This window comes from Aquarana catesbeiana, linkage group LG04 (genome assembly GCF_042186555.1).
Source record: "Aquarana catesbeiana isolate 2022-GZ linkage group LG04, ASM4218655v1, whole genome shotgun sequence".
NCBI lineage: Eukaryota > Metazoa > Chordata > Amphibia > Anura > Ranidae > Aquarana > Aquarana catesbeiana.
This window is the reverse complement of record NC_133327.1, coordinates 523,635,525-523,647,834: the sequence shown is the minus strand read 5'-3', so window position 1 is coordinate 523,647,834 and position 12,310 is coordinate 523,635,525. Positions and strand designations below refer to the sequence as shown.

At 40.4% G+C, this 12,310-nt stretch overlaps 1 protein-coding gene across 4 annotated transcripts in view; it reads right to left on the bottom strand.

Annotated features, from left to right (window-relative positions):
- Positions 1-12,310, bottom strand: part of ADGB (androglobin) — a 505,879-nt gene that overhangs the window by 380,348 nt on the left and 113,221 nt on the right. For all 4 annotated transcript variants that reach the window (XM_073627819.1, XM_073627820.1, XM_073627821.1 and 1 more), the window contains exon 6: positions 1,644-1,783. In XM_073627819.1, the coding sequence (XP_073483920.1) occupies positions 1,644-1,783 (140 nt within the window). The remainder of the gene's footprint in view (positions 1-1,643; positions 1,784-12,310) is intronic.

Here is a 12,310-nt window from a genome sequence, read left to right as displayed (position 1 = left end):
TATCATTTTTTTGACAGACGCGAGTAGAGGAGAGCCGATTGGCTGATTGTTTATCAGTGCAGCCCCCCCTCTAATGCCCACACTGGACCACCAAGGATGCTGCCAGGGCCACCAGGGATAATCACAATGGATGGATGACCGGGGATGCCACCCATGGCCATCAGGGATCAGTGCCCAAAAGATGCCAGTAGGTGCCCACACATCTTGCCAGTCAGTGCCAACTATTATTGCCTGCAAGATGTCTCCACATCAGTGCTACCCAGCATTAGTGTTCATTAGTGCCACCCATCAGTGTCCATCAGTGCCCATCCGTGCCCACCTATCAGTGCCACCCATAGGTACCCATCAGTGCAGCCTTTCAGTGTCCATCAGTGCTGCCTATGAGTGCCTATCAGTGCCGCCTATGCATGCCCATTAGTGCCGCCTATCAATGCCCATCAGTGCTGCATACCAGTGCCATCTATCAGTGCCCATCAGTGCCGCCTATCAGTGCCCATCAGTGCCACCTCATCACTGCCCATCAGTGACGCCTTATCAGTGCCCATCAGTGAAAGAGAAAACTTACTTATTTACAAAATTGTATAACAGAAACAAAGAAAACTTTTTTTTTTTTCAAAATGTTTGGACTTTTTTATTTGTTGCGCAAAAATAAAAACCCCAGCGGTGATCAAATACCACCAAAAGAAAGCTCTATTTGTGGGAACAAAATGATAAAAAATGTGTTTGGGTACAGTGTAGCATGACCGCATAATTGTGGTTAAACATCTCATGGAGCACTGTTCATTCATCATCAGAAAATGGAAAGAGTATAACACAACTGCAAACCTACCAAGACATGACCATCCACCTAAACTGACAGGCGGGGCAAGGAGAGCATTAATCAAAGAAGAAGCCAAGAGGCCCATGGTAACTCTGGAGGAGCTGCAGAGATCCACAGCTAAGATTGGAGAATCTGTCCACAGGACAACTATTAGTCATGCACTCCACAAATCTGGCCCTTATGGAAGAGTGGCAAGAAGAAAGCCATTGTTGAAAGAAAGCCATGAGAAGTCCCGTTTGCAGTTTGCGAGTAACCATGTGTGGTAAGAAGCAAACACAGGTAAATAGTACAATATACACATATCAGGAATATGAAATGTAACATACACTTTAAAATGCCGATCCTCCCTATCACCGGTTACATTATATTATTTATATTTAAAAATAAATACTTTAATATTTATAGGAGAGATGTACTAAAACTGGAAACCAATCAGCTTCCAGATTTTATTGTCAAAGATTCTGAATGCTCCCGTTTTAATAAATCTCCCCCATAGTGTACTATATTTATACTCTCTAAGTTGTTCTCTTTAGGCGCCTCAATGCTCACTCAGAGCCTGCACCCTGTTGCTCTAACAGACCAAGGTCTCTGGGTATGGGAGAGCAAGTGACCTCCCCCATGAGACAGTGCTCGAGCCTGAGTGGCCTGAACACTGTCATTGGGGGGTGGAAGTGTCATCGTCAATCCAGGTAGTGTTCTGATACCATTTGACACCATTTTGAATTTACCCTAAATAGGCAAAGTTACAGTGTCTATTTAAGCACAGTCCTCTAAAATACAAGGATACTAAAAATAGTTTGAAACAATATAAAATTGGACATACTCTATACTTGCAATCTTAATGATAGCTTTGGACAATAACATTGGCCACAGTTCAGCTTCACATATTGTTGCTGGAAGAAGCAACTTATCATCTTTGCTAAATGGAAGAGTGTCATCCACTACAATCTTTCTCCAGCACCCCTGTGAAAAAAGAAACAACAGAAAGACGTAAAAAAATAAAATATATGCACACGAACAGAAACTGTGATTCAGAGCAAGTTATCCAACTCTCCTACACAAAACCCTCCCACTGCTTTCCTGCGGTGGGCCGGGTGAAATTATTGAAGGCTTAAATGAACAGAAGTCACCAAAATTGTAGCTTAGCACCCTGCATACACACTTTGTGTGACAGCCACTAATAATCTGTACTAATTTGGAAGCCTGCGCAATTCACTTCCGACTTGGTTCCTTTCACTGGTATATGTATATATAAATATCATTGCCAAGTGAAGTTGCAACGTGCCATTTATTCTAAACAACTGCTCCAAAGCTTTAATTTGTCTTTGAAAACATCTGCATCATATATTATTAAAATTGGGCATTCACAAATTTAATATGGCATGCCAACACAGAAGCAAAATGTCAGCAAAACAACTACACAATAATGCTCGAGAGAAGTGGGTGGAAGAGGCAATCTACTGTATCATTACATAGGGAAACTTCTCCTTATTTTCCAGTAATTTTGCACCCTGCATCTCTAGTACTTATGCTTACGATAAAATACTTTGGCCAAATTCCTATTTATTTAAAGAAGACTGCCCTGAATACTGTTAGGGGATAAACCCCTGTAAAAATATCCCTTTTTTTTAGGATGGTAAAAATACATAATAAGAGCTTTAAAATGAATATTTACATTCTCCTAGGATTTAAACATAATTGTACCCTTTAAATTATGCTCAATTAGTTGTTTTAAATGCACTTCTTCTTTCCCTAAAACATGCAGTTCAGACTATATCCCCCCAAAAGGATGTTAATGGCTATAGTTTGTGATCACTCACAGAGTCATAACTAAGGATAAGATTTTGGTTCAGTCCAAACTTTGCTTGCTTGGACACAGCCAAACATCATATGTAGTAGCAGTTTTTCTTTGTAAATTACAGCTTTCTGGCAATAGTTGTTAAGGAAGCAATGGGACCAACACTCACCACAACCTGTGATGTCACCAGCCCTATTCATTTTCTGTTCAGTAATCCCTTGTCATGTAAACAAAGGGGCATACAATAGCACTGACATGGCTGTCCAAAAAAGGCCACATGGCCTTATGTGGGCAATGACATTGACCACACCCAAAATACCCTGCATCTTTGTTTATTTTTAGCTGTGGGAGCAGGAGATGGCATTTGGAGAGAAGTCAGTGTCAGAATTGGATCGTGTCGGGGGGATCTTTTTCATTCGGCAGGTGTCATTCATTGTGATTGACATGAAATTGCAATTGTCATCAACATAGAAACAAGGTGCTTTGCAAGGGGTGTTCCCTGGCAATGTGCTTCCACCAGGACATGTAGCCTGGTATGGCTTGCAGAAAGGGGGCACACTCTCATCCCTCCTTCCCTGGCTAGCTAGGCTGTATGCTTGGATAAGGGTCTAGTATGGATTCTGTGGAAGACCCCACTTTTTTCTTGTTTTTTTTGCGGGCTTCCACCTTAAAATCCATGATTACTTGGGGCTTCGCATGCTGTTTTTTATGTGGGATGCCCCTTGACATCCACAGCAAATCTTCATCAAGAATAAGGGTCTGTATGTCAATTTTGCTATAGTGGGTTGTATGCATGATACATATACAGCACTTCACAGACAGGATAAGGGTATCTCTCCAGAAATGTAGCACTTGTAATGTTGCCCTTTAATCATTGCTAAAATTACTGCTTCTCACCAAACAGAATTTAAAAAAAAAAAAAAAACTTTTTTTGCTTTGGTACATGTTGCCCCAGGGCATGGTCCAGGCCTCCCTCCACAAGCTATTAGCTTGACAAAAGCCTTGCCTATTAGCAGTGGGGAGGGGGGGTTATTTCTTGTCCCTGCATGTGTCTCCCCCCGCTAAATTAGGCTACCAGAAAGAAGAGGAGGAGAGACCTGGGAGGTGCGCAGTGCTCTCCTATCTCTCCAGCTGCACACTTCTGTCACTGCAACTCTTGCATTGGGACCGTCGGACAGGGAAGTCCTAATGTACGGGCACCCCTAGGCACTGTCCAGGGGCCCCACGTGCATGAGGGGGCCCCTGCAGCTTCTCCCCACCTGCCCCCTCACTGACTGTAAAAGCAGCAGGAAGGAACCAGCAGCCTCAAACTATAGGAACTGCTGCCGGCCAGCCACAGACAAGAAAGAGTTAACAGCAGGAGCTGATCTGCCTCCTCCTGCTTACTGTGCCAATGGGCACTGATGTAACCTGTCCTGGGGGGTTTATTAAAAAAATATCTACCCTGGGTGTCAAATACATTTGGTATGTTACATTCTTTATTCCATTCTATGTATTATTATTATTGTTTCTATTAAGCTAATGTACTGTGAGTTGCACTACAGATAGAATATTCTGTCATAAGGCAGTTCTCAACTGAAAGAGTGCTGCTATATCCCATCTATAGTAATGGTATGTACTGTGGCTGGTTCCCAAGTCCAAGATGCCGAATGTACTCTACTCCCTGCCAAGGATAGGTAGTGCTTCACATTTATGCATGCAGTGGTCTCACTGATGCAGGAGAAATTGCAGATGTTGTCTGCCGACCCAAGAATTTACATTTTTTGGTCCAAAAGCAAACCTAGATTCTCCACTTCACATTAGATAAACCCCATCAGGGTCAGGAGTCCTTGGAATAACTATACTATAAACTACAAAAATAAGACCTGCCTTCATGAACTTCTACAAACCCAATAAAACTAACAAATATAACAAACAAATATACAAAACAATCAATATAACAACCAAAATATAAATCTGAAGCTTGAATCCCATAAGAGGTCTGCCTATATATACAAAATTAAAATCACATACCATGGTACATAAAACACACTGAATGGTAGGATAACTGTTTACTGAGATACCCCTTAGTACACCCATGTCAACTTATTAGAACAACCTGCCAAAAAAGCTCATATTTCAATGTATATAGATTATCAACATAAACAAAACCATGTATAGATTATATAAGGTGGTGAGGGGTGCCATGTCCAAAATGTCATAGAAACAACATTGGGAAGAACAATCGCAAACTTTCAAGGTACCACCCAAAACAAAAATAAAATCTCTTTAAAAAATAGTGTTCATCATTATTTATTAGAATCATAAAAACATATAAAAATCATAAAAATGCAGTGACACTGGGGCAAGTCAGTAAGAAATATTGTAAAAAATTTTCATATGTCTTGTATTTTTATAATCACTCCAATAAACTATGTTTAAAAATAAATTTTAAAGAGATTTTCTTTTTCTTTTGGGTACTGCCTTTAAAATCCAAGACTATCAACATAAACAATTATTATGAGTAGGGATGAGCTGAACACCCCCCGGTACTGTTCGCGGCAGAACATGCGAACGGACCGAAAGTTCGAACGAACGTTCGAACACCGTTAAAGTCTATGGGACCAGAACGTGAAAAATCAAAAGTGCGAATTTTAAAGGCTAATATGCAAGTTATTGTCCTAAAAAGTGTTTGGGGGCCCGGGTCCTGCCCCAGGGGACATGTATCAATGCAAAAGAAAGTTTTAAATATGACACTTTTTTCGGGAGCACTGAGTGATTTTAATAATGCTTAAAGTGAAATATTCCTTTAAATATCGTACCTGGGGGTGGGGGGTGACTATAGTATGCCTGTAAAGTGGCGCGTGTTCCGCGTGTTTAGAACAGTCCCTGCACAAAATGACATTTCTAAAGGAATAAAAGTCATTTAAAACTACTTGCAGCTGTAATGTAATGTCGGGTCCTGGCAATATGGATGAAAATTTTCGAGAAAAACAGCATGGGTACCCCCCCACCCCCAGCCCATTACCAGGCCCTTTGGGTCTTGTATGGATATTAAGGGGAACCCAGAACCCAAATTAAAAAAAGAAAAGGCGTGGGGTCCCCAGGCCCTATATACCCTATAAACAGCAGTATACAGGCGGTCCAAACAAGACAGGGACTGTAGGTTTGTTCTTAAGTATAATCTGTTTTAATTTGGAACAGGTACATTTTGTAAGTGTAGCTCCAGCCAAAAAATCAATTTTAAAGCTTTTTGGATAACATGGGGAAGGGTTATTATCACCCCCGTAACATTTGTTTTGCTGTCTGTGCCCCTGTTCAGAAGATTTCACCTCACTTTCTGTCCCAATGACAATTGGATTTTGAAAATTTGGTGTTATTAGGGAAACAAGGATTGGTGATAAAGCATCAGTGGAGACACCTTTTTCTCATATTAACTCTTACAGGAGAGAATTTCCCTTCCTAAGGGTAGATTCTCACTTCCTGTTGTCTCCCTCCGTTTGTAAGTAGGAGTTGTTTGTAAGTCAGATGTTTGAAAGTGCCTGTACCACCTGTATATACTATATGGCCTGCCCTATATACTCTGCAGAAATTTGGGCCTTAAGTGTTGGTGGTACCAGAACACTGTAAGCCCTCACAGTTACTATTGGTGGGCGCTGGAACGGGCCCTGCTGTGAAATATTATATCAAGAATTGTAATTACATGACACTGTTAAACAGGGCAGAAAAATTGGACCTTTGGTGGTGGTGGACTGGTGGTGGTGCCACAACACTGTAAGCCCTCACAGTTACTCTTGGTGGGCGCAGGAACAGGCACTGCTGTGAAATATTATATCAAGAATTGTAATTACAAGCCACTATTAAACAGGGGCAGAAAAAATTGGGCCTTTGGTGGTGGTGGTGCCACAACACTGTAAGCCCTCACAGTTACTCTTGGTGGGCATAGGAACGGGCCCTGATGTGAAATATTAGATCAAAAATTGTAATTACATGCCCCTGTTAAACACAGCCACCTCCTCCCATCCACTTACAAGTCCATGGGTTTCTGGGGACTGAGAACGATCCCTTGAAGACTGCTGCTGATGCTGAGTGCCAGGCTCCATGCTGACACAATCCTCATCCTCCTTCTCCTCCTCTTCTTGTTTGATTGGCGGGCCCACAGGAATACTGTCTGGATAAAGGGGGCCTTGAGAGGTAAGGAAGTCCTCCTCTTCCTCCCTCTGTTCTGCTTCAAGTGCCCTGTCCATTACTGCTGATGCTGAGTGCCAGGCTCCATGCTGACACAATCCTCATCCTCCTTCTCCTCCTCTTCTTGTTTGATTGGCGGGCCCACAGGAATACTGTCTGGATAAAGGGGGCCTTGAGAGGTAAGGAAGTCCTCCTCTTCCTCCCTCTGTTCTGCTTCAAGTGCCCTGTCCATTATTCCATGAAGCGTGTGCTCCAACAGGAAGACAAGAGGGACAGTATCACTGATCATGCACAGTCACTGCTCACCATCCTCGTGACCTTCTCAAATGGTGACAGGACAGTACATGCATCCTTGATCAGTAGCCACTAGTGTGGCGAAAGAAAGCCAAGCTCCCTTGACCCTGTCCTGGTGCCATACTCACACAGGTACTCATTAATGGCCCTCTGCTGCGTGTGCAGCTGCTGCAGCATTGCCAACGTTGAGTTCCACCTGGTGGGCATGTCACAAATGAGGAGGTTCTTGGGCAGGTTGCATTTCCTTTGAATGTCAGCCAGCCGAGCACTGGCATTATATGACCGGCAGAAATGCCCACAGACTTTCCTGGCCTGCCTCAGGAGATCCTGTAAACCCGGGTACCTGCACAAGAACTGCTGCACCACCAAATTATGGACAAACAGGGAACATGGGTCAAGTGTCCCTGTCGAAGGGCGGAGAGGAGGTTGGTGCCATTGTTGGAAAACCACCATTCCTGGCTGAAGCTGGCGTGGCATCAACCACCTCTGGGTCTGCCCCTGCAGAGCTGACAGAATCTCTGCCCCAGTGTGGCTCCTGTCCCCTAAGCAGACCAACCCAAGCACCGCATGGCATCTTTTTGTTTGAGTGCTTGCATAGCCCCTTGAACACCTACGGAGCACCGATGGTTCCGAGGAGAAATCTGCAGAGGAAAAGGCTATAGGGGAAGAAGAGGAGGACGGGGTGGAGGAGAGAGGTGTGGCAGAATCACCACTACTAGTATTTTGGAGGCGTGGTGGTGGAACAAGCTCCAACAATACTGCACCCTGTCCTGCATCCTTCCCAGCTGCCAGCAGAGTTACCCAGTGCGCCGTGAAAGAAAGGTAACGTCCCTGTCCATGCCTGCTGGACCATGAGTCAGCGGTAATATGCACCTTACCGCTGACCGCCCTGTCCAACGAGGCCAAGACATTGCCTGGCCACGTGATACGCATACGTCTTGTCTTCTCGAGCGAACTTCCGGGTTGAGTAGCGAGCGGTGGAACGCACGCCGCTCCGCGCTGCTTTCCCCACATTGTGTTTGACTGTCAATCGGTCAGTGGAGCACTGTTTGCTTCCTTTTATAATTTTACCAATAAAGCAAAGTTTTTTACGGATTTACGCGATGGGGCTTATTCTTGTTTCATATGGATGTTACTGCGGGGAGTGACGGGAAGTGATCGGGACACCAGGAGAGGAGATCCGAACAGAGGACTGTCACCAGGGACCATTGCTGCAGGATACGGCTTACAGGCTTGATACCCCTGCAGGGGTGAATTCTTCCGGTGAGTGAGGGCACATAGGGGGTTCCTTTGGAAGGCTGGAAGATTTTATCTTATCAAGAGTATTGCTAGATGTTTGAAGAGACTTATTATTGCACTTTAAGAAGAATGTTCTATGGATTTTCTTCCCTTATTTTCTTTTTGGGACATTTTTATGGACTGATAATTTAAAAATCAATTTTCAAACACTTTTATGTGCACGTATAACCATATGGTTTTTATTTATATGGTTTAGCACTTTTTGATGCACACATTTGCACCGTTTTTTCAGGAATTTAAGATTTTTGGGCAATTTATCACCATCTTTTTTAATTTTTTTCATTTTTTTTTTTTTTCTTTTTTTCTGGATCATTTCTATTTTAGGAAGGTGATAACACATAGTGCACTTTATATACCTGTGGGCATTTTTCACACACACACGTTGGAATTTTACTATTCCCATATATATAATAATTTATAATAATTTTATTTATTTTAGTTTTCACTATTTATTTATTTATTCATTCACTTTATGCACCTTACTAGCCTCTGTATATTAGACAGGGTTTAGTGGAACAGCGCCGATTGCCCCAAATTTGGGTCTCTACATTATTCAGAATTTCACTTAGTTTTTCTGTGCTGGGGGGGCTGCAGTTCCTTTATTGCCTAAGCGCGGAGCTAATTGTTTTTTATATGCCGGTAGAGAGCCAGAATGGCCTTCCATGAAAAGAAATGGCGTTTGGGAACCTGCCACTGAGATGCCGCACATTGCACAAATTCACGAAAGGGGGCAGAGTCTACCAGCTGAAAAGGCAGCAGTAGAAGTGCTAGCAATTTAGCCAAGCTAGCATTCAGCCGCTGAGCATGTGGATGGCTGGGACCAAATTTCTTTCTACGGTTTAGCAACTGGGTTAGGGAAATTTTCCTGCTACAATCAGATGTTGATGTAGCGTTAGCAGATTGCCCACAAGTACTTGGAACACCTAATTCTACACCTTCACTCCTCTCAATGCAGGTTTCTGAGAGGACTTAAGGTATAGTGGGGTTGGAGATCCCAGCTAATGAGGAGCAAGGAGAGGTCTGCCTTGTTCTTTGGTGTGGGTCTTTTAAGTACTGTTGCCAACGGACTGCATGGGAGGTTGACATATGTCTGATCAAGCATGTGGTGACCAAGCGGCTGCTGTTTTGGCCACGCTTGATACACTTCAGACATATGTTGCAAACAGCAACGGTGCGATCTGCTGCACATATATCAAAAAAGGCCCACACCAAAGAACTTTTCAAAATACGCGAGGAGTCAGCAGCGCCCTGCACATGCGGAATTCTGCGGTGTGATGCAGTCGGGTGGTTGCCCTTAAGCTGGCCCCTACAGGGCATCCTGCCTCGTTGGAGATGTGCCTCCTCTTCCTCCTCTCTTCTATCAGGCACCCACATAGAGTCAGTGACCTCATCATCCCCTCCCTCCTTGTCACTGGAGCAGACCTGGTAGTATGCTGCAGCTTGGGAACATGACTGACTGCCAATTTCTTGTCCTTCTTGGGCACCCCCTCTCTCTGGGCTCACATTACTTCCTTTCTCAACCTGGGAACCATCATCAGAGCCTTCAAAACGCTGCACATCCTCCTGCAGCATGTACCCGACACTGTAGTGGAACAGTTCGGGGGACTCCTCTGTGCATGATGGTGGGGCTAGGGAAGGAGTGACTGATAACATTGATCCGATGGAATAGGCCGCTTTGGCAGCTGCATTGGCAGGCAAACTACTCTGAGCCTGGGTGACAGAGGATAAGGAGGATGAGGACGGCTTAGTTATCCACTCTACCAACTCTTCTGTATGTTGTGGATCAACACAGCCAGCTGCCGAAAAAAGGGACAAGCGTGCCCCACGGCCACGTGCTGAGGATGCACCGTGTCCATGACCAGCACTGTTGGCTGTAGACAGAGCCTGCTTGCCCTCTTTTAGTGGCCTGTGAGTGTCTGCCTCTCCTTCGTGGCCTTCCAGACATGCTGTAAAATTTTATTAGCAAAACAGCGCCTGAAGTTTACTAGAAAAAGTAAACCAGGAATGGCCTGCAGTCAGATATATATATTTAATGCACTGCAGATCACTGAATCACCTGCCTGCCTTCCTGAAAGTGTATTTGAAAACGAACACCAGAAATGGCCTGGAGTCAGATATAGGCTTGGCTAGACTAGAATGCAGTGGAAATATATATGTAGTAGACTGTATGTATATATGTATATATATGTATATATATATATATATATATATATATATATATATATATATATATATATATATATATATATATATATATATATATATATATATATATATATATATAATCTCATCTTCCAAAATTCGAATTTCGTATAGAATGAATTTGAATTCAAATAGAAAAGATTAGAATAGAATAGAAAATAATAGAAAAACAATAGAGACAGATTAGAATAAAATATTTATATATTTTTATATTGTTTTTCTAGTCTATTCTTTCCTATTATTTTCTATTCTAATATTTTCTATTCAAATTCAAATTCATTCTATACGAAATTTCGAATTTCAGAAGACATCTTCCGAAATTCGAATTTCGTATAGAATGAATTCAAATTCGAATAGAAAAGTTAACATATAATATATATATTATATATTTTTTTCTATTCTGTTCCATTGTTTTTCTATGCTATTCTTTTCTATTCTATTCTAAACGTTTCTATTCGAATTTGAATTAAGTCTATACGAAATTTGAATTTCGGAAGATGGCGTCTGAAATTCGAATTTCGTATAGAATGAATCAGAATTTGAATAAAAAAGATTAGAATAGAAAATAATAGAAAAGAATAGACTAGAAAAACAATAGAACAGAATAGAATAAAATATAATATATATATTATATTTTTTTCTATTCTGTTCTATTGTTTTTCTATGCTATTATTTTCTACTCTATTCTAATCTTTTCTATTCAAATTTAAATTCATTTTACACGAAATTCAAATTTTCGGAAGATGGTTATATATATATTTATTTCTATTCTGTTCTATTGTTTTTCTATTATTTTCTATTCTTTTATAATCTTTTCTATTTGAATTTGAATTCATTCTATACAAACTTCGAATTTTGGAAGATGTTATATATATAATATTTGTTCTATGCTGGTCTATTGTTTATCTATGCTATTCTTTTCTATTATTTTCTATTTTATTCTAATCTTTTCTATTTGAATGCAAATTCATTCTATACAAAATTCGAATTTTGGAAAATGGTTATATAGAAATAGAATGAAATTCTAATAGAAAAGACGAATAGAAAAAACAATAGAACAGAATAGAAAAAAATATTCTGCTCTATTGTATTTTTTTCTATTCTGTTCTATTGTTTTTTCTGTTCTAATCTTTTCTATTAGAATTCGATTTCATTCTATTTCATTCTATTTCTAGATAACCATTTTCCGAAATTCGAATTTCATATAGAATGAATTTGCATTCAAATAGAAAAGATTAGAATAAAACAGAAAATAAAAGAAAAAATAGCATAGAAAAAAAAAAAAATATATATATATATATAAAAATATATATAACATCTTCCAAAATTCGAATTTCGTATAGAATGAATTTGAATTCAAATAGAAAAGATTAGAATAGAAAATAATAGAAAAACAATAGAACAGAAAAAAAAAAAAATGTATATATATATATATATATATATATATATATATATATATATATATACACATATATACATATATACATATACACACACACACACATATTTAAAACCATATTCCGAAATTCAAATTTCGTATAAAATGAATTCGAATTTGAATAAAAAGGTTAGAATAGACTAGAAAAACAATAGAACAGAATAGAATAAAAAATATATATTTTTCTATTGTTTTTCTAGTCTATTCTTTTCTATTATTTTCTATTCTAATATTTTCTATTCAAATTCATTCTATACGAAATTTCGAATTTCAGAAGCCATCTTCCGAAATT